Here is a 23,480-nt window from a genome sequence, read left to right on the forward strand (position 1 = left end):
AATATTACAATAAATCTTTACGTTTGTGGATGAAGTTATGTGGGTCTAACAACTGCAGATCAGAAGCAGAGTTCAACACTAGCGTTTATCTGCTGTCTGCAAGAGACAGCCGGGACTTTCCCACACACACACACACACACACCACACACACACACACACACACACACACACACACGCACACACACACACACACATGCACATACACACACAGTCCCTCTGACAGAGAGGGTGAGGGTGTGTGATTGGAGATAGGAGTTCGCTATGACAACAGTTGCATGTGACTCTGCTTCACCTCAGTCTCTCAGAAACACACACAGACACGCACACATGTGTTGTTGGGAGGGAGGGATAAAGAAAGAGAAGTGATGGAGGTGAAGGAGGAGAAAGAGGTGAGGAAGCCAGAAGAACATTTTAAAATACCCTGACCATTCACTCATAATGAGTGCAACCACTTTATTAATTTTTTTGTGGAGTGTTATAATAATCTCGAATTAATATTAAAACATTGGTTTAACCTGCTTTTTCCAGCAAGATTAAGTGTGTGACTGCATCTCCAGTTTCTAAATGGATATTGACTCTAATTCAATGCTTAAATTTTAGGAGTAAATAAGAGAAGGATGATAAATCAAGAAGAAAGGAAGCAAGCTAGAAAGTGAAAGAAGTTTTTTTTTCATTAAGCCAGTGAGTGTCTGTGTGAACGTGTGTGTTGTGTATTGTGTAACTGTCACCATGTGTGCGTGGCTGACTGATGGGAATGTGCTACTGTTGGCGTTGGGTTGACGTTTGCAGTAAAGGGGCGGTGGCGGCGCTGTGGCGCAGGTGTACGTGTCCTCCGACACTGTCAGAGGGACTGGCGCTGTTGTCTCAGTGTCCACCCTCTTAGCGGTTTCCCTGGAATGTCCACATGCAGGTTCTTCAAGCACGTGTGCGTTTACCCGATTTCACTTTCAGCTTGAAAACAAGTTCCCACAATAAGAAACGACTGTTGAGCTACAGAAAGCTACAGCCTGCCAACAATGTTAATGAACGGGAGAGTCGGTGTGGGCCGACAGACCAAACCCGGCAGGTGGACTGACTTCTCCAGTTAAGAGTGACAGACGAACCAGCTGCCAACCCGTTAATGGGAACATTGGAAGAACCCTGATTTTACTGGGGAATCTGGCTGCCAGTGACATCATCAGCACAAGACGTCAACACCAGCCATCAAGAGTTCAGTCGTTCTTCTTTCTTTACAGTAACGCTTTAAATGTTTTAGGTTTTGTTGAATTACTGCATTATTTTTGACAGTAAAAGCCCTGAAACAAACACACACACACACACACACACACACACACACACACACACACACACACACACACACACACGTGTGAGTTAAAGTTAGAGCTTCGCTGGGAAAAAGGAGGGATAATTAAAGACTAAGAGTTTGTAATATTAAAAAATAAAGAAAAATAAAGCTCAGAGAGACTCAGAGATGGTGAAGCTAAAATAATGAAATCACTCCTCCTTTTAGAAACAGAAAGAGTCAGAAAACATGTGATTTGTTTATGTGTGCGGACTGTTTTTAGACCTTTACGTGTGCAGGAGTGTGTAAGTGTGTGTGACATGTCTCCCTTTACGCGAGGTCGGGCGTGGGAATGTGTGGAATGCAGGGTGACGTCAATGGTGACATTCCCGGAGCCCCTAGTCCCCGGACAACAGCTGAGAATGACAGATCTGAGAGAGGAGGGGGAGGAGGAGGAAGAGGAGGAGGAGGAGGAGCAGGGTGGGTCGTAAAGGAAGGGGGCTGGAATTTTAAGACTTAATGTTTGGACAGAGCTTTGAGATTCTCTCACAGCATCATAGTAAAAAAGTCAGGCAGAAAATACAGATTACAAAAGAATACTGATGCGATTTTCTGATATTATTGGTCCACACTGGTGGAACAAATCAGAACATATCAAGATAAAATGGCTCCCAAATAATAATAGCTTCAGGCCGACCACATTTCTGACTAAAACCAGAGGCTAAATCAGCTCAGCGCGGTACGGTTTGGAACGGTTCACCCCGGAGAGGCTTTAGAAAGCTAAACAGATGAGACTTGATGGGCTCATTAAGGTAGCATCTAGCTTAGCTAGCAAAGTGTCATTGAGAGATCTTTATTTCATGCTTTTAACAGATAAACTGACGGCCTGATAAAATCTGAAAGCATGAAAACGTTCACAATCTTTACCGGTATTTCAAAGTCGGCACCCGTTTGTTCATGAAAACCTGAAGGACGTCCATGATCACAGCACAATAGGAGAATATTGATTTCTTTCCCCGACACAATACGTATTTCTGAGGAATATAGAAAAACACCTCCAACCATATCACCTTCCATGGGCTGGGAGCCATTTTCTGGCGCAGGCTAATGGGATTTGGGGAGGGGGGGGCTCTGGCTAGTGTCAAAGTCACCTCTGAGGAAAGTCCTGTGCCAACGCAAGGCACAGTTGGCTGGGGGGGAGGGGGGAGATAATTCCAGAGAGAAGATGAGGGTGAACAGCTGACAGAGACAGGGTGAAGTGGGGGTGGGGGTGTTGGTGTGAGCAGCTCTGGAGCGATGGTCGGTCCACTAGCTGCCATCATTACAGTGTAAAATGACAGAGTTTAATGTTTGTTGCTGAACGTTTGAAGTTGAAGCGGTGAGTGATTCCAGACCTCTGACTCACCTCCTCCAGGATTCAACCAGCAACCCATCAATCAGAGCTCAGCGCCACTTTTAACAAGGGCCGGGCTGAACGGATTCATACCCATCAATATGAAAAAGTATCCTGCTGCAGCCAGGTGTCCTGATTAGTGTTTTAGGTGGTCTGGTTTCACCTGTCGGCAGCAAGTTAAGGCCCAGATTTACACTCGGAGCTTTAGGGAAGTTCAGTTTTGGTGATATTCCCACTCTAGAGTGGAGCAGCTGTGTTCTTCAGCCTCTTTCTGTTGCTCTTATCAAATTCTCTCAACCTGAAACCACTTCTGGTCTTTGGACTGTTTACAGACGGCAGCGTGGCGACCTTCAGCTGTCACCAGTCAACAGGTGTTTTCCTGTGTAACGTGCACAACAGGGTTTGACCCACACACGTGACCGCCTGTTGCCACACAGAGAATTTTGCATGATCCCGCCTGCAAAAGCCTTTCCACAGGATGGCGGTGGGGTTACTTACGGACTGGACTCGGACAGGCTCCGTTTGAATTGCCCAGATCTCCTCCCAGTAAAGCACCTGGAGCACCAAAAGAGAAGCAGTGTTAAATATCATGCTTTCATAACCGGCCCGAACAGCTCTTGTTTAAAATGCTGCATCTCATTTTGAAAAACATTACTAAATCAAGTGGGTCCTTTAAAAGGACTGGCTTCAGCTGTCGACACTCATTAGCAGTAAATGTGAAGAGCTCTTTTCACAGCTTGGCAACAGTGCTTCTGCCTAATTAAACAAATTAGACTTAAATACAGAAAAAACTTTTAATCAAACGCGTTAGCAGGGGTTCCGTTTTGTAAGATGATACATCAGGTCTGACACTGATTTTCAACGGTTCCTGTTGCTCCTCCAAACATTCCTGTTTGCTGGTGAAGGTTCCTGCAGCACAAAGTGCTACAGTGCTGAGAAATATTTCTCTCACTAAAAAAGGGCAGTTCATCCCAAAATCTAAAACCAAAACCCACTAGTGTCGTGCTGAGTCCATGTTTTTAAATCAAACAACAAGAACAGTAAGAGCCTGTGGCAGCAGATAGCACCACACAGCTTCACTTCTATTGGAAACACAAGAACTAATGTCCACACTCATGCTTGGAGAGGTAGCTACAGCAGCTAGCCTGAACATGGAGCAGTTATGACCACAGTTGATGTAAATCTGAGACAGGTGTTTGTGTGGGGTGGGGGCGGTTTAACCACTTTTAGTAGAGTGGCAGACGGCGTTTGTGGACTGCATGAAACTTTCTTAAAACACTGTCTTTTCACTCATCCCTAAATTTCTGTGTCAAGTCTTTCTCAAATGCCAATGGGATCAGATTGGCTTTGCATTGATGATGCATAGTGAGGCAATGAATGTTTACTCCAGTGTTAGTGTTGACTTGAGAGCTTATGCACCCAATAGAAGTGATTGTCACTGCTTCCTGCCCGCTCCCATTCGTGTCGTCACTTGTCCTCTTAATTTTTTGGAAGAAATTCTGGATACCCATGACGGTGATGCTGGCTAGCCTGTTTAGCTTCTTTACACAACAGAGGATCAATAGAGTATCACTAGGATGTGATTGGACAACGATCACTTGGGGGTGGGCTTATGATTGAAGAATCGAGATAGGAACAATAGAATGATGACCACTCCATTATAAAAAACATAAACCAAATAAAATAAAAAGCGTCCAGGACAGGTCAGGCACAGCTGACTTGGTGGGCAGGCACTGGATGTAGATTAATGAGCTTTTTTTGGTCAAGATTAAGCATATCTTCTAAAACTTTGGTTGCTAAAAACATTCTTCTGACACTGATTTTTGCTGCTGATGTTCAGGGCGAATGCAAAATATCTGATCATATGTTTATTTGGAGAAGCAGCAAAAGCCAGCCTGATGAGTATCTGCACAACTGAGGGTGTGAAGAGGAGGGGGTTGATTACTGCTCCCTCCAGCCCTCCACAGAACTACACCGGCTATAAAGCATTTGTGCGCGCTGCAAAAAAATGAGCTAATTCTGACATAGAATGAGTTTATGTTGGTCTGAACAAAGCGTGAAAAGTAACCTTGTCTGACATGCAAAACTAGGGCACGAATCCTTATAGTCAGAGGGTGAAGGATGGGTGTGCCAGGCAGAGGCAGGCACACACACACACACACACACACCACACACACACACAACACACACACACACACCACACACACACACACACACACACACACACACAAGTGAACACCAACTTAGACACTCTTCCTTGGTAACTTAGCTTCTTGTCGACACAATAAAACAGTGTTTACACCAAACTTTGACTGTTATGTTGCCATGACAACAGCATCTCACACACACACATCAGCATCATCTCACCTGCACTTGCAGGTCGCTGTGGTAACCCGGGTGAGACGGTGTTCCTCTGCAGAGCCGGTTGCTGTGGGGACAGGAGGCGAGGGTCTGTGAGGGTGGAAGTGACAAAAGAGGTGGTGGTGACCAGGGCGCCACCCGGGTTGTTGCTGAACTGGAGGGCCGCCGCTGCATTCTGATTGGATACCGGCACAGTGACTGGCATGGAGAAGGTGGGCTGAGGGACTGTGGACTGGTGGAGAGATGAAGAGGTGGGACTTAGAGAGTTCTTGTGCATTATGAATGTACACACACACACACACACCACACACACACACACACACACACACGTACACGCACACACACACACACACACAAGTGAACACCAACTTAGACACTCTTCCTTGGTCACTTAGCTTCTTGTCGACACAATAAAACAGTGTTTACACCAAACTTTGACTGTTATGTTGCCATGACAACAGCATCTCACACACACACAGATCAGCATCATCTCACCTGCACTTGCAGGTCGCTGTGGTAACCCGGGTGAGACGGTGTTCCTCTGCAGAGCCGGTTGCTGTGGGGACAGGAGGCGAGGGTCTGTGAGGGTGGAAGTGACAAAAGAGGTGGTGGTGACCAGGGCGCCACCCGGGTTGTTGCTGAACTGGAGGGCCGCCGCTGCATTCTGATTGGATACCGGCACAGTGACTGGCATGGAGAAGGTGGGCTGAGGGACTGTGGACTGGTGGAGAGATGAAGAGGTGGGACTTAGAGAGTTCTTGTGCATTATGAATGTACACACACACACACACACACACACACACACACACACACACACAGGTTCTATCATGCAGGGCGAGATGGTGCAGAGGCCATAAAGCTGTGACCCGTTGCATGCCAGGCTGCAGCAGCAGGTTACTGCGGCGCCATGTTGGTGAGAAGGCTCCACATGCATGCCGATGCAACGTGGCACCGACCCGCTGGCACGTGCTGGTGACGGGGAACACTGGGACACGTCTCGCTTCAGAGGTTTGAGCGCTAACGCTGAATATCAGGCTGGTTTTAGGAGCCAGACTGTTCTGCTGTTGCTTCGTGGATCCTGGATGATTCCAGAGGTGAATCAAGACTTTCCAGCCACCCGGCCCACTTCCCTCTGTTCTGACTCTTGTTCTGACAGTATTAAGTGTTTCTATCTATAGAATTCGGGCCAGTTGCTGCCCTGTGCTGTGGTGAGACCCAGTTCCGAGCAGAGGACGAAGAGGACGACTCTCATTGAAGTTTTGCGCGTGAACGAAGGGGAAACTCATCAATGTTGCCTAATTCTCACTGGAGCTGAGAAAACATACTTCACTTCTTTTTAAAACCTTTTACATAGTGAACACTGGATTTAGTTGAAGCTCCAACAGTTTAACAGAAACAAGCTTTTTTCTTTCATGGGCAGTTTTTCTTATTTCTAGTGAAATTCCAGAAGACATTTATGTTGGAGCCAGACTGAACAAATCCAGGAAAGTCTTGGTGAAAGTTGGTGAACTCTGCATAAAATGTCGGAATTATGTCCAGGAAAGAGGAGGAGATGAGGGGTAAATGGTGACCCGGCAGGTGGAGACAGCAACCAGCAGCACCGCACACAGGCCAAGCACGCCAGGGAGGGAGGGAGGGATGATGGACAGATGATGGGTTAGTTGGACGAACCATGGACGAGGTGTCTGACCAGGACTGGAAAGCCCTGACCCTGACCAGGCTGAGAGGGGAGGTGGCCTGTCTTCAGCTAATTAGCACTCTTTCTAATCCCGACAGATAGAAAATAAGCGTGTTTAATTTGTGAGGTTCCTCTTAGCTGATCAATAACTGATCAAGAGTCCAAACTGAAGCCTTTTCCTGCTGCAGCGTGACGATGGAGTCTGGACATGGGTGCTAGGATATCAGCTTCTCCACATGAATTGTAAATGTCTTCCACTGCACTTTGCTCTGCTGAGCATTAATCCATCTGGTTTGGCAAATTACAAATGAATTAGCATGTAAACACGTGGATGCTGGAGGCTGGCGTGAGGGTTCCTCTCGCTCTGGCTGCCATTCTGCAGACCCCAAACTCTGAGAATCGGAGCGGCCACGCTCGCGGAGCCGTGACAGAGCTCAAGGGCTGAGAATATGAACTTACGTTCACCTCGGAGAAGCTGGTTTAACGAGGCTGTTTGCTGAGAAGGCCAGCAGGCATTCAGCTCCTGGCCTGCTTCAGCCCTGCGTATGTGTGACCAACGACAGTAACCTCAGCATCATGGGACCCGTTTTAACCTGGACCTGTATGTACTTTATGGTGACCTTTGACCTTTTCATTAAACTCCGACAATACTTGAATTCCAGGATAGTGAAAATACAAGATCAACGGCAAGTCAAAGAAGCTTTGATATTAACACCCTGGCCTTGATTATAGGGTCTATACGATTAGAGGCGATCTGGATTTCCGTCAAACAAAGCTGACTCAGAGGAGAACGGCGCCGCTCAGGCAGCATCTTTCCCTTTCATGTTTTTGGCTTCAGCTGAACCTCGAAAGGAGACACTGGTAGGTTCAGCTCTGCTGGAGGACACTGCGGTGCCGGTTGTTAAAGGGATCAAATCTTTTTCAATTTCCCTACATGGAAGCTCCGAGCCACAGACGGATCAAACCAGCAACCCTCGGGTAGAGGAAAAAACCCTCCCTCTTCCCTCCCTCCGCAGCTCCAGCGTAACGGGGACAGACATTGGGGGGGGTGGGGTTTCCAAGTGTCCTGCCAGCTCGCCCTCGCCACTCTCTCCCCACCTCAGGAGGTATTTCAGTACAAGTGGGATTAAGCTTGTATATCCCGGCCCTTAGCTGTCACGATGGATTAGCCCTTGTTGGTGGGCGGGGCTAAACACCTCCATCTGCTAGCCCAACGTGAAAGGTGTGGCGAGTGGGAGAGCCTGCGGAGGGTCCACAGTCAGAGCGGGTTTCTAGTGGCAGAGCTGAAGTGTGCTCTGATTTGTGAATATTCAAAAGTTCTTTTTGTTCGAAGCGTTACTCATTTTTGATTAAAAGATAATCATTTAGTTTATTCTACTTTATTGTTCAATTGATAGGACACCATAAGCTACCGGTAATCCAATGGATCCCTCCAACAGTCCTTGAGAGGTTTTGAACCTTTGGTTAAAGCAGAGTGATTGTCTGACATTTAGATGTAAAAGATCAGCATCTACTCTATAAACCTGTCACGTATTTTCGGTTTATGGGCTCACTGGTTGCACTGGAACTTGAGAGAAGTGCGAGGAACCCTCTGGTTGGCTGGGGATGCAGGTTCCACAACTGCTTTCATCCTCTCTTTGATCCTCTGTGTGTATTAGCGGGAAAGCTAGGGAAACAGGTGTTTCTTTGCAATCGAGCGCAGCAGAAGACGAACCGCGTGATTTATTGACCTGCAGCCAAAGCCAACAAAGAGACACTGCGTCCAGTCCCGAGTGACCAATCAGAGAAGCAGGAGGAAGGGCTGTAAACCGAGTGCTACTCATTAGAGTGGCATTAATGGCCTTAATGAACGCAGAGGGAGAACAAATCAAAGAAAGTGACAGAGAAGCGGACCAGCACAAGGCTTCAGCAGCAGAGCGGCCCGGCTGATCCTGGAAACGTTGCATTGGAACACATTTAACAGCTGCGACCCAACTGCCTGTCTGCACCACCTCTGTCAGGCTGTTTCAACAGCGTTGCTCAGAATTGCTTTTATCAGCCAGGCGCTCAGAGGCATGCTCCAAACGCCTTGATTATTACCATAAATCACAATTTCCCCCATGAATACGGTTGCTATGCCAACTTTTGTGAAAAGTGGGAACCTAGTTAGCACTTCTCCCACTTCTCTTGTTTACTAGTGTACATTACTGAACATGCAGAGACCAAAGGACCTAGTACTCCTGAGGACACACACACACACACACACACACACCGTTCAGCTGTAGCTTCAGAGGAATATTCACATCACGGCCTACTCTGTTTGATGTTCCACTTCTTCTACTCTTTATTATTCACCTAATGTTATGGCTGCAGCGCAGTCACAAATGTTTGTTACGTCTCAGAGTCCAAGGGCATTAGGGCCGCAGGTGGAAAACACGTTCTAGAAATGGTCCTAATCAATAAGCGGTTAGTTAGCAAAGGTCCAGTGTGCAAGATTTGATGACGGAGCCATCATGGGATGGGATTCAATGGATTGAGTTTATAGTTCAGCCTATTTGTCCGTTCAGGGCTACTGTCATTAATTATAGGGGAGCAGTATCAATAATAACCTGTTACAAAAGTTCAGTATACAATATAAAAGTATTGATTAAAGATTTACAGTAGATTATTTAAGCTCTTACACACTGGAACTTTTAAATTGTTACCAGTATTATTTTTAAAACGTAATTTTCTTTGGAATCAATTTAAATTCAAGTGTGAAGATGGGCTATGATGTTAGCATTAGCTAGCATAAGCTAAAAACAACGTAAAGTGTGACGGGAGACTATTTAACCTTTAACCCTAAAGAATCTTTAACACCAGGACGTTAATTCATACACTTCAGCTAATGAACCAATTAAAATCTGTCTGCATATAATTGATTGTTAGCTGCAGTTGTAGTATTTGGCTTGGGCACACACCATGGGGGGGATCGGTAATGACATGGTGGGGGTGCTGGTAAGAGGCTGAAGTGAAGGAGGTAAAAGGGGTGGGAGATGGTGAAGGCAAGTGCTCTGTGAGTAGTCAGGCCGCCATCAGCAGCCGGAAAAACCTCCGGCAGCAGGATTCCAGCATGAGGAGGGTTACACAGAGGGGGGTGGGGGGGGCGGTACTCACTGACAGCCTATAGTTCTGCATCATTTTATCAAACTCCTCGTCAATTTTTTTGTATTTCTCCTCAGTGCGGGGGGTGAGGGAGAAGGGCTCCTCGGGTTCTGGGCTCTCAGAGTCTCGGTGCTCTTTCTTGTTCAGAGCCTTCGTTTCCCCAAACAAAGGAGAGGAAGGGAGGTGGATAGAGAGAAAGAGAGGAGAAGAGAAAGGGAAGGTTAGACAAGGTGACAAACGTGTGAAGGTACTCACGCCGTAGCGTTTGAAGAGGCTGTCCAGGTCCTCAGTCTTGCGGTACTTGTCTTCATTTAGCGGACTTTGGTCGATGGAGTCGTCGCCATCGGGCTCAGGGCTGTTGCAGCCGTTAAAGCCTTTCTTTCGCAACGTCTGAAGCGGTCAGAGAGGCATGAAGGAAGAGAAGGAGGAGGCACATTGATATGTCATTGATGGTGCACATTTTGGGTTTTCAAACACTACGATCTCATACGCACAAATGATTTGACCGTATCTGCAGCCGCCCACAGAGAACCGAGGCAGCGGCTGACCCCAGTGATGAAGGTTTTTAAGAGAGAACGGCCTCACGGAGAACAAGTCTCTTCTTGATAATGTGTGATCGATCTGTGAGGTCAATGTTGCTAACATCTGCCACCCACGCACCAGCAACTTATTACTGTCAACTCTGCTCCTCCTCACCCAGCAGGTGCCCTCTGGAAGGGCAGGATTAAACGGGTGAAAGAAAAAAACTGAAAGATATAAATGAAAAAATGAGGGAATAAAAGAGTGAGAACAGCTCGCACCTCCATCGCTGCTGATCTACCAGGGTGCTTTCACAGGGTGAGGACGGTTATAAACCTCATCTGTGTGTCAGACGCAGCATCCCACGTCTACACACCAGCTCATGAGCAAGGCTGCTAATTGGTGCAAAGTTTCGCTCTGAGGACACACAATCAAAAGGCTAAAAGGGTGTTTTAAAGGCCCGTGTTGGTGTTTGTGCCCCAGCTAGAGGCTGTCAGGTTGTGTCAGTGTTCACACACTCCCACAGAGAGAGAGACAGCAAGAGACAGAGAGAGAGGCAGAGAGAGAGAGAGACAGGCTCTTATTTTGAGAGGATTCTACCAAACAAGATTTGCCGCTAAGTAGCTTTGCCTGGAGGGCCCCTGACCACACGGCCAAGCAGATAGATCCTCACTCCAAAATGGATCTTAAACTAGAGCCGTAGAGCCTTCAGTGGTCCAAATAGCAGCTTTACTCTGAGTGGCATTAGATGAAAAAGAAGAAGGAAATGAAATTGCCTCGGCTTGACAACTATCAGAAAAAGGAAATAAGAAACAAACTGATGTGCAGCAGCAAAAAACTTGAAATGAGTATCAATCCAAACACAGACGGCTCAGTGATCAATCATCACATCTAATCCTAAGTTATAGCATCAAAGACATAATCAACTTAAAGCTGCATCTATATCCAGTGAAATGATCCATTCTGAGGAAATATTTTTAATTTTTTTCTCTTTCCATATAAGGACCACAGCTGTTTAGACACTATTAACTAACTGTCCAATAGTGAAGAAGAGAGAATTAAACCAATCACAACCCATAAGCTCCTGGAGTCAGAGCTACTCTGAACATTAATGGTGGCTCTCGTTCCTGAAAAAAAGCTGAGCTTCTTCAGTGAAGAGGGAGGGGAAATCACACCAGGATCGTATCTTTGCCGCCACTTGATGCATGTTTTAATGAATCATGCTGTGTTCTGCTGGTCTGGTTAAATTATCTGAACGCCTGCTGTGTGAATCACTGCAAAGTGAGCGAGATACAAGCGTTAATCCTGAGAAAAAGGCCGGTCTCAGAGGCAACAACGGTGGAGCCGCTCGCTACCGTGCTCTTTCTGTCCACGGTGGAAAACACACTCTGCACTCTGTGTGTGTGTGTGTGTGTGTGTGTGTGTGTTTTGACCTAAAAAATGGGGGGAACAAAAAACCACCAGAGAGATGAATACAATACCATAGGCAGAAATCTAAAATGGCTTTGATGTGGCACGAACAACATGACGGCAGGCTGCGTGTGATCCAGGCGTGGACCTCCTGCCCCCCACTACCACACAACTACATGAAACACTATTGAATGTGCAGCCAGGCTGCAGCACGCTGCACATGTACTCTCACACGTGTGGCCACATTCCAACACAAAGCAGACAGAGTTTGTAAGGTATTGATAAAATTAGACGTTAAAACAATCAAAGTGACTTTGACACAGACCGATAAGATGATGGCAGAGCCGCTAACTACTGATGCTAATAATAGGGCTGCTGCTAACATCAAAGAGACATCTGACTGGCATTATTCTGTATTTTGGTGAGTTTTCAGACCTGTCCACCTACAGGACAGCCAGCAGACACCGGGTCTCTGCAGTCATCACGTCACGTGACATCATCACGTCGTTTCACTGCTACGCTCCAGCGATATCACGCTAATCTCATTAACTGGTTCCAAACCACACAGAGGGTAAAAATAAAGGTAAAAATCTATTCTTGCTTTGGTAGTTAACAGTAACTATGTGAGGAGTGATATTTACCCACTTCATTTCTTTTATTTCCACTTTTCAGTCTTTAACTTTTCATGACTCTGAAGTCGTCGTATCCAAAACTGCCCGTTTCTTAATTAAAGATTCATCAAAGTCACTTCTTCGCCTCTGAAGACGCAGACGTGTGATAAATTATTTCCTTTCTCAGATAAACGCCATCAGAGGCAGATGACAGATAACACAACCTAAAGGTCACCAGCACAGCTGGAGTGCAGCCTCGGCTTCATTCAAAATAAAGCACATTCAATAAAACACGGTTGGATTAAGCAAATAAAAGTCAAACAAAATAGACAACACCACAGCAGAAGGGAGGAAGGAATTTCCTCTTCTCTTTCTTCTTCAGTAAAGATGTGACAGCATTTTCACCCGCTCTCTCTCTCTCTCTCTCTCTACACTGACATTCTCACTGGCTCTGCCATCTGTTCACCTGTGCACCATCTCTCTCTCCGTCTGTGTTGCCGGGCTTCTATGTGCGCTGCCTATCGCCCAGCGCTGAAAAGCTGTTTTGCTCCTCCACCTGTTTGCCCCCCCGACCATCTTTAATTCAGCTTCTGCAGGCAGCAGCGACCCAAGGTCAAAGTTCGTTACAGAGGTTGGTCAGACCTAAACTGTCACACACGAAGAGACCTTTCATTGACCTGAACCAAAGCCAGATTATCATAGGACAGGTGGAGGCAGGATTAGCAACGTCTCTGTTAAAGCTATCAGGATACTGAGTGAAATCAGATGTTCCTGCTACTGATACAGGAAACCCTGTCCTCCTTTATCTGCCAAATGGAAAAAAGTGGGCATCCTCCTCCTCCTCTTCCTCCCATCTGTGCTTCTTCTCCTCACCTATTCACCACTGCTCTTTTAGCATTTCATCAGCTTCTCTTCCTTCTGTCCCCTGCGCTCTTCCTTCCCTTGGCCTGATTGGGATCCGCAGCCGAGCGGATTAACACACTCTGGCAGGAGAGGCAGGCTTTCCCCCCCAACACACACACACACACACACACACACACACACACACACACACACCACACACACACACACAAAGAGGCTGTGTGTGCATATCGTGCATATGCGTTGCCTCAGACCTGCAGTGAGGGATTGTCTGTGTGATGTAAGTCTATGCCTCTTTTCACACACACACACAACACACACACACACACACACACGCTTAAGTGCTTCTAAGCATTGCTGTACATGCATCAAATGTACAGTAAGTGTGTGTGTCTCTGAGTGAGTGTGTGTGTGTGTGTGTGTGTGTGTGTGTGCGTGTGACTAGAGCCACACTTCATAATTTATAGTCAAAAGCACTTGCTAGAAGAGACTCAGAGGCAGAGCAGCAAATGGGCACATTCAGTAACTATCCAATCCCCCTCTCTTTCTCTCTTCTTTTTCCTCTTCTCTATCCTTATCCACATAAATGGTAACATCTGTTATCATTTATTGTATAATCTCTCCTTACATCCACACCACATCAGTGTCCTCACATGAGGTGTGTACGAGATGTTTCTGGTGTCCCAAACAAAATTCTGGCTGACCCATGCTTTGTGACGATATACAAACCAATGTGATGAGATGCTTTTCAGAAATCAATTTTCAGCAGCATTAGTGAAACATAACACTTCCTGTCAATAGTTCACGGCCCAAACCTTCAGTAAGTGAAGTTATAATCCCTCCTAAACCTCTTAAAAGGTTTTAATGTCAATTGAGCAGCCTAACAAAGTCTGAATGAAAAACAGGCTCGAATATGAACAAACCAAAGCTCCAAATGTTCCCAGGAGGTGATGTTGTGGCTTTTTTTTGTGTCTCGTGCTCCAGCATCCTCTACCAATAAAAAAATCACTACTTCCTGTTCTAATGTCTGAAAGCAGCTGGTCTGTGACAAAAGCTAAAAACATTAACCCCCCCCCCCCCAATAATGACCCTCAGAGGAGCTGATGTGAAGTTGAGGCTGGTTACTTGTCTGTCCCACCAATCAGAACCAGAGTTCTGCTGTCAATTAAGAGCATTTAAATCAGAAATGTGGTCACTAAACTGTTTCATAAAATCTTAAAGGTTATTTGGCCTCAGATTTCTACAAATTATAACACCCACTTAGCAATGACAAAGCCTATGCTACCATGCTAACATCTGGCCAAAAAGGTACATCTGAGGACAAGAGAGAAAGTTTTGTGGCTGTGTGTGTGTGTGTGTGTGTGTGTGTGTGTGTGTGTGTGTGTGTGTGTGTGTGTGTTTGTGTGTGTGTGTGAGTGAGTGTTTCTGGTTTGCATGCTCTGTGGTGCCCATGAGAACACCTCATACAATATTCAGGCCTGGTGAAGCACTTGGTTGTGCACACACACAAATCCCCCCCCCCCCCCCCCCCCCCCCACACACACACACACACACACTCAGAGAGAGAGAGAGAGTGACACACTTAAAACACAAACACATGTACACACAAACAGGGGTCAGTGGAGCTTGAACTGATGTGGCCTGAAGCAGCAAGCCTCCCCCCCTCCCCCACACACACACACACACACACACACACACACACACACACACACTTAACAGCAATCTGCAGCTGCAGATACAGCCGACAGAGGCTTTAGCGCTGACAGTGTGAGACAGGCGCAGGATAAGAAACAGGACAATCGGTTGTGACTGAGTGAATCCAGAAATCATGGCGAAGCAAGACAGGTTCCAAAAAAAGCATGTGGAGGTAAAGGTTCTTGTCTTTGATGTGCCCCATTTGTATCTCAAGTGTTACCTGCAGCTACAACAGAGCTGGCTGGATGTTCCAGCGTCAGGTGTTCTACAGGCTGCTGCACTCTTTCATTAGTGATGTTTGCTGGTCCTTAATGCTTAAAACAGACAAAGTTAAAGATTTGCTTCTCTGATGTTTCAGAGGAACCCTGCAACACACTTGTTTTTTTGAAGTTGAAGGAGACGGAAGATACTTGCTGTATGAAAGTCCTCCGGCACACGGGCAAACGACTGATTTCGATGTTTGTGAATAACTTCAGACAGGGAGGAAGAGGAGCGATGCCTTAAAGCAACAGTGAGGGGTCAACAGAGCCTCTGAGGGCTTTAAGAGATGAGTCAAATCAGCTTTGAAGCTGAGGCTTCTTCCAATAACGAGAAGTATTTGATAATAATCAGTAAAGAGGGTAATAAAACTCAGTTTCTATTCCAGAAGGTTTCACTCTCAATGAGTAAAAGCAAGAGAGAAGCCAACTCAAGTCAAATGCAGCTTGAAGTTAGGGCGACAGCTCCGTGTGCACGGCTCGCTGAATCATGATTGACCTTCTCCTGTTCAATTCACAAGAAGATCATTGAGGGTCAAAAGGTCAAGAAGTGAATGTGCTCCTGGTTGCCTGGTGAACACCAGCAGCGCTTCTCCCCAGAAGCAACATCTACGCGTTAACTGAATGATCTCACCCTCCCCTCCCCTTCCCGTGGAAGGGGAGGGGAGGGGAGGGTGAGACCCTTCCTCTCAGTCAAAGCTCAAATGAGCTCATATTTACAGTTACATCTTCTGTCTGGTGGCCATTTTGTGCCAAGCTGCTTTCTGACACGTTGCAGGTCTCACTGCTGTCAGATAGGAAAATATGTTGACAGTGATGATGTTATTTCTTCAGTATTTTCTCTGCCCCGCCCCTCTCTATCCATCTACAGGTATAGCCGCCTGTATAGCTGTATGCTGACCCACTGACCTCCGACCCTGCTGACCCACTCAACTCTTACACCAGCACTTTGTTATAATTAATGTATTTCCCTGATCTCTACCTTTTCTATCCTCTACCTGTTCTCTCCCTTCTCCTCTCTCTCTAACCCCCCATCAGCAGGAGGGTCCCTCTACATGAGCCTGGTCCTGCTCAAGGTTTCTTCCTGTTAAAGGGGAGTTTTTCCTTGCCACTGTTGCTTGTTGGGGGTCAGGCCCTGGGATTCTGGAAAGCTCTTAGAAGCCATTTTGATCGTACCAGACACTATATAAAAAAAGACTGATTGATTGCTTGAGAAGATGTCTGGGTAATGAGAGAGGTGATGCCATGAGTGCTGGTGGGGGTGGGGGTGAGGCGTACTTGTCCTCCTGATAACAGTTTCCAGACTGGGACAGTGTGGTGGCCATAAAACCATTTTCAGTCTTGAAAGGACAAAAATTTGTTGAGGCTGTTAGCTTAGTATAGCATCTTAGCTTAGCATTAGAACAGGAAATCAGATTTTCAAATTTGTTGAACTACAAATAACAACCATACAATGATTCCCCGACTCAGATTTTCCTGTATTCAACACAATATGAACACTGTCCAGAGCCAAATGGAAGCATCTCTAAGCTTATCCACCAAATCCATCTTTCTGGTGGAGGAAAGATGTTAAACTCTCTGTTTAAGTAGTTTAGGTCAAATCTGGAGTTAATTCTTCTCTGTTAAGGAAACTGCTGTAAACTTTAGACCCGCTGGGTTGAGATGAGACTGGTCTGAAGCCATGTAGGAACATAAGCTGGAGGCCCCGATGGACAGAACCAGACTTAATTAAGTCTAAAGGAGTCTGCAGAGGATATTGGATTAGTCAGTGTTCCATGTTAATGGTCCTACTAAGGAAAATAAACCTGCACCAACACAGATTAAGACAAACATTAACTAAAACCAGGGGAGGCTGCCCTGCCCCAATGTTACCTCGATGATATCGGCGTTGGTCCGGCTCTCGTGAGGCTCGTTGTATTCAGTGTACTTGAGCAGGACCTTGTCCATGTCAGTGCTGGCGTACTGGAACAGCTTGTTGGTGTGGTTGAAGATGATGAGGGCGATCTCGCAGTCGCACAGGACGCTCAGCTCGTACGCCTTCTTCATCAGGCCGAACTTCCGCTTGGTGAACGTCACCTGTCGGAGGCAAAACAGTGGAAGATTTCTCCTTAAAAGGAAAGAATCCAGTAAACACTTTAAAACTAGGAAAGTTTAACATCCCCAAATGAACAGAACATAAAACAATGTGGTAAAAACATGCTTTATTATAGTTAAAAGGTTCAGGAGTGACCCAGTAGAACCAAGATCTCAGTACTTTTATCAGGTTATCTGTCAGGGAAGGAGCCAGAGGGGGGCGATAACATGTTACGACTGAGCAGTGAATTATAGCCCAGACTGACTCCACTCGGAGCCGTTTTCCCCAGAAAGTCGATGTAACTCTCAAGTCTGGCAAGAAAAGTAATTTTCATATTTCCTAAAATGGTGAAAGTCTACCGCTTCAGATCGTGTGAGAAGCAGGAGGATCCATCAGGATGAGAAGTGAGGTCACATCGGAGGGGAAGAGACCACCTATTGTTTAAACATGCGCTGAAAGAGGAAGAGCCTGGATTTCTGAGGACGCTGGTTTGTGTGTGCAGGCAAACACGCACGTACGCTCGGGCTTTTATTCCCTCCACCGCCGTCACACTCATTCTCCTCATCATTTTCACACTCTGTTATGCTCTTTTCCATGCTCTCTCTCTCTGTCACACACACACTCCAGCTCTGGCTTCCACTCGCCTTCTGTCACATGTTATTTCTCTCACACACACACACACACACACACACACACACACACACACACACACACACACACACACACACACACACACAGAGTCAGAAAGGGACTGGGAGTGCTTCAGTGTGTCCCCGCTCGTCTGCTATAACCAACTGCTATTTAAACTCCAGAGAGATTTGGCTTTGTTGGGATTAAACAAACACAAACATGGGGAGAGGACGGGTACAACGAGAGGACAGAGAAGCTGCAGGTGAAACACAGATGAGATGGTGGAATTACAGGACTGCTCAGCTCATATTCGTTCTGTTCACAGCAATCACTTGTGTTGTACACACGTCCGGGATATAAAGCCTAACGCTGTAGCCAGATTCACTTTCACATCGTCATTTAAGGCTGTTGATCTTGCCAGTCAGAGCTGCTGCCGTTAGCATGCTCTTCGTCTCCAACAGCCCAGTTTAGCGACTTCAGCTCCTCGGAGGCTCATAAACCTTTAATAATGCAGGAAAAAACTCAGATGCGTTTTCCAGTTATTGTTTCCAGTTTCAGGTTCTGCTTCACATACCTAAGATCAGCCACCTCCATGGGAAAAGGTTCCACAGAAATATGTGAATATTCTCCACTCACAAACTATTTTGAAGGTGACAGAAAACATGTGTGAAGAGAGGACGAGCTGCATATTAAACCTCCAACATGATGTCTCACCGACTCAGATGACAGAAACAGCCTTAGTGGCTTCACAGGTCTAAGCTGTAGTTCAGCTGAATAAGGAAGGAAAGAAAGAGGGAAAGAAAAAGAGGTGAAGATATCAGATGTCACAGGAAGAAAGCTGAACAGAAGCCATGTGACACCCTCCATCTCCATTTCCCCTCTAGTGCCCTGACATGTTTAAACCTCATCCCCCCATCTCCCTCCTCCAGATTCTCTTCTCACATTCACCTTCACTTCATTCTCACTCACTCTTTTCCCACATCCTTCCTTCCTCCCTCCGCTGTTCCCTCCTCTTACACTCGCTCACTCATTCCTTCCTGCTGCCACAAATCAAATTATATCGGGGTCGTATCCACGGGCAACCGCCTCCTCTCCCACTAACCCCCCCCCCCTTCCCACCTCATCACACGGTGCTGCCATCATTCTTGCATCCATCTTTATCTCGTCTCCATCCCTCGCTCCCACCCTCCCCCTCTACCCAGAGCGAGCAGTTAAATTATGTGGCGGTGTTGGAGAAGACGGGTGACAAACGTGGCTGTTTATACAATCAACAAATAAACAATCCAAACGTGATAACACACGTCTTTCTTCACTTCCTCTGACATTAACCAACAGGAACAGGCAGGTAACCAATGGCAACTGAAGAATTAGACACCGTCAAAGAGGAGGGGGGGGAGGGAGCCACAAAGTTTCATTTGTGTGTTGGCGAGGTTGTGGTGGTGTGGCAGATGGATGAGGAAACCACCGCTGACAGCCGCAGCCTCCTCTCACTCCTTCCTGCATCCTCCCTCTCACTTGTTCGCTGCAGCTCACCATCAAGCACCAACGATTAGATCAACATTCGCAGGGAAGAAAGTGGCGGATGGCGGCGCTCACGCAAGCAACACTAACAGAAGCGAAACCCTCTCCATGATGTCAGACACTGAGCAGTTGGGGGATTTTCTCGGGGTTGGACACACATGAAACAGACTCATCAACAGAAGAAATCAGTCAGGAGACATGTGGTGCACGCCTGGAAGCCTGCATCAGAGCAGATTCTGGGTCAGTTTGAAATCAGACAAAGAATTTGGAGACGATTGTGCCAGCGAGAGGATCCTGGCGTGAAAGGCCCAAACAGCTGCTGGGAATTCAGATTTTCTTGAAAGACTGACGAAATACAGTAAAAATGACCAAATGGTCAACGTATAAACAACTGTGTCAGCCTGTAAAAACTCACTTGACTGGGCCATAAAGTTGAATAATGCTTAAATTACAAACGATCCTGCTGACAGTTTTGATTTAAAGTGGGGGAAGGACCAACGGCTCCTCTAACAACTGCCTCCCTCCAGCTGAAGCTGCGGTCTTCAGCTTTACGTCATCAAAGGTTTTGATTCTGACTCTTTTGGATTGTTCTGTTCCAGACATGCTGGTGTGATTTACACGAGGAGCCTAAGAGACTTCACAAACGTTCTTTCCTTCTCCTCCCCGACTGCCATTTGCAGCAGATACTCTGTACATCGATCCTGGACCAACCACTGTCAACGGATAGAAAGCTTTTGGAACAGCAAAAGAAGTAATCACGCGTGCATGAATTTTTAATCAGGTAGACGCCTTAGTCGGTCACATGATACAGCATCTGCTTTAAAGCATCACAACTGGAGACTGGCTGTTCCAACTAAGTCAGACTGGTAACTTGAAGTAAAACCTGAAATCCTCTCTGGTACAGTAGCGTATCTACAGGAGGACAGAAGGAGGAGGGTAAAACATGCAGTCTCTGATGAACTTTGACTGGATAGGAATGGTGGTTTGGCTTTATTTGAGGTGTCAGAATTCACACAGACACACACACAAGCACGCACGCACGCACACGCATCTGATGTGTCGAAGCTGAAATAACTGAAAACTGAAATAAACGTCAGTGCTGTTCATTTGTGGAAGATGTGAACAGACCGTTTCATCCCTCCTTCCAGCCCGACGTGTCACCATGTCAACCAAGACTCAGAACTCTTTTCTCTCTTCCCAAAAATAAAACTCCTGAAAATTTGCGATGCGGCTTCCCTCCCGTGTCTCGTTGTGCGTCTTTGTGTTTGAGATGCTGTCACGTTTCCAGCGGGGGCCCACTCTCTGTTCACATGTTTATTTTGCAGAGCTTATGGCAGCGTCTCCGAATCAACACGTGGGAGGGTGACGGGCTGCATGTACTCCGAATTCTTTTGATTTCCTTTAGCAGGAGGCACAGTTCATTAGCCGAGGAACGCCGAGCGAGCGGGAGAGAAAAAAAACAACCACTTATTGCTGGGCTCTGCTTCAAATGCTGCAGACAAGAACTGGTTCCCTGCCAGAAGCAGGAGAACAAATTCTGCTCTACGTGTGTCAAAATACCAGCGAGACGCTGACATTTCGCCGCCGTGATTAGGAAACCACTTCCTGTTTGTTAAGGAGCCGATCGATGACAAAGCTTTGATTCTGAGACCCTGACCACAGAGTGCATCAGCTGACTGACAAACTGGTCGACACCTGATACAAACACCGACTCCATTACCCAGAAACACACGCACACACACACACACACACACACACACACATACTGTCCTTTATGTCCACTTGTGTACTGATGAATAAGCCATCATCCTCTGCTGACCCCCTGCAGGCACCATTTGTTCTCCTTTATGGAAATGTGACCTGCTGAGATTGATGAGGAGAGAAGTGAGGAAGACTTTCCAGAGCCGGCGGCCTCACACCGCACAGGTCTCATTCCAGCAGCCACCTTTTCCCTCCCTCTGTCTCATTTCTATGCTGCTCTCTCTGCTTTTGAAGGTGGCCACCTCAACTCCATGACTCAATCTGCTCGTTGAAGCGGAGCCCATTTACCAGCTGACTCATTTCAGATGGATCATTTACCCTTTCATCCTCTCTGACAATGCTGGCGATTTACCCAGAGGTGCTGCAGCCATTCAGATTTGTCTTTTTTCAGTGGAAAGATCATGTTTTTCTTGCTCTTTTTTCCCAAAAGAGTCAGATGAAGTCGTAAAACCTGATGCCGTCATATCGTTGACAACAGCGTGATGATGACCCAAGCCGCCATTTTATTGATTCCGGGTGCATCGTCAATTATTGTGACATTTGGTCATTATAAATCATTAGACATTGCAATGACAAACATGAAACAATCAATAAATGATTGGAGAAATAATGAGTAGTTAGTCATTCAATAATGATTTGCTGCTGCCACAGATAGCAGGTGGAGACGGCAGCTTGCGCTGTCTAATGCCAGTCCGTGGAAACATGGCGCCAACATTAAGATAGTTGAATAAAGAGAATCAGTCATGTTGTTTCTTGTTGTTTAATTATTTACTCTCATTGTTCTCACCTGCATGTGTGTAAGTTCAATAAATGCCATGAATTTTGTCCCACCATCACCAATTCAGTTTGTTCTAACCTGTTTGTTGCGTTCATCTGTGATCCGCTGGATCTGGATCTTTTTCCTCCCCATGTTTCCGCTGTTGCAGTGGGAGGGGCAAAAAAGGGGGCGTGGTCACGTTCGAAGATGATCAAGGAAGGATTTTTCCCCTCTATGGAACGTCTGGGTCACTGTTGTGTGTCCTCCCCGTGCACGCTGGGCAGGCTCACAGTCACACGGAGGACGGAGGAAGAGGAGAGGAAGAACAGGGCTAGGTGAACGGCACCTTCCTCAGATCATGGTCCCGTCGGTGGGGGTGAGGTCATCCACCATTCAGGCCCAACTGGGGTCTTGCGTGCTCCCCTTCACCTCAGCTCAGCAGTTCCTAAGAAACAGGAGGGAGACATTCATGTTTATTTGTTCGCCCTGACCCACTTTAGCTACTACAAACATTTCATTTGCCTTCGCCCCGGATATACAAGCGTGCAATCAGGCATCTCAGGCGCCATCCAATCACATGCTGAAACGTGAGGCCATATTTGAGGTGTGCATATGTGTATGTGCATGTTGGGGGTCTGTGATGTTCCATGCAGAGCAGGAGACCCTCAGGGGCCCACGGTGAGGGAGGCTGTGCTGTGTCAGCTTCATTAGAGGCATCATCGCCACATCGCTGATCTGCTGGTCGCCCACGGCAACCGGCTGCCCGGCCGTGGCCGCCCGACATGGCGAATGTGATTCCCCAATCTCCAACATGGAGCAGAGAGGAGTTGCACAGCCTATAGAAACTGCATATTTCCCATTTCCAAATGCCGTCGTGCACCGGTGCCAACGGGGAACACGTTGCACGGCAACGACAGGTGACACGAGGTGACACCGTTGGTGAATCCAAGACGTCAGGGGACAATTTTCTAATACTCTAAATCAAGAAGCAGCACCTCATTCTCTGTGACCTGAATAAACATGTTCGGCCTGGAAATATTTTGTTAACACTGATTCAATTTTAATATTGTGGTTTGAAGCTAAACAACAATGTTCAAAGTATTAAAAGACTGATCAACAATTCATTGAAAGGAGAATGTAATGCAATATCAATCCCCTTCCATAGAAGAGCTCCTTTTTAAGCTTTACCAGAAATGTTCACAACTGATACATTTTCCATTCTTGGGAGAGAGAGCTGATCTTTGCAGGTCTGAGTAGGCAGAGCGCTGCTGATGACACGATGACGATGTCCAGTAATAACATTACGCCTTATTACCGAAGCTGAGCGCTGACCTAATTTCACGCTACACACCGGAGACCAAGTGGATAAAACCGTGCGTCTAACTCACCGTAAAATAAGGTCGGCATCTTATACGCCATGACGCCTGATCAAATACAAGAAGGCAGCTACATTATACATTTTAAATATTAAATTGGGTATTTCTGCAAGCTCATGAATGAGTGTGAGGCTGCTGAGGAATGCAACAGTAGTGAGGACTGATTTAGGC

The 23,480-nt window shown here is 46.6% G+C and overlaps 1 protein-coding gene across 1 annotated transcript in view; it reads right to left on the reverse strand.

The window, feature by feature from the left end:
* The window catches only part of mef2d (myocyte enhancer factor 2d), a 54,885-nt gene that overhangs the window by 10,956 nt on the left and 20,449 nt on the right, over nucleotides 1-23,480 (reverse strand). Inside the window, exons 2-6 of the mRNA XM_057044455.1 lie at nucleotides 22,033-22,378; nucleotides 17,063-17,266; nucleotides 10,093-10,227; nucleotides 5,532-5,757; nucleotides 3,174-3,230 (exon numbers count right to left, since the gene is read on the reverse strand). Of these exons, the coding sequence (XP_056900435.1) occupies nucleotides 3,174-3,230; nucleotides 5,532-5,757; nucleotides 10,093-10,227; nucleotides 17,063-17,266; nucleotides 22,033-22,086 (676 nt within the window). The 5' untranslated portion in view covers nucleotides 22,087-22,378. The remainder of the gene's footprint in view (nucleotides 1-3,173; nucleotides 3,231-5,531; nucleotides 5,758-10,092; nucleotides 10,228-17,062; nucleotides 17,267-22,032; nucleotides 22,379-23,480) is intronic.

Source organism: Takifugu flavidus, chromosome 10 (assembly GCF_003711565.1).
Source record: "Takifugu flavidus isolate HTHZ2018 chromosome 10, ASM371156v2, whole genome shotgun sequence".
NCBI classification, from domain to species: Eukaryota; Metazoa; Chordata; class Actinopteri; order Tetraodontiformes; family Tetraodontidae; genus Takifugu; species Takifugu flavidus.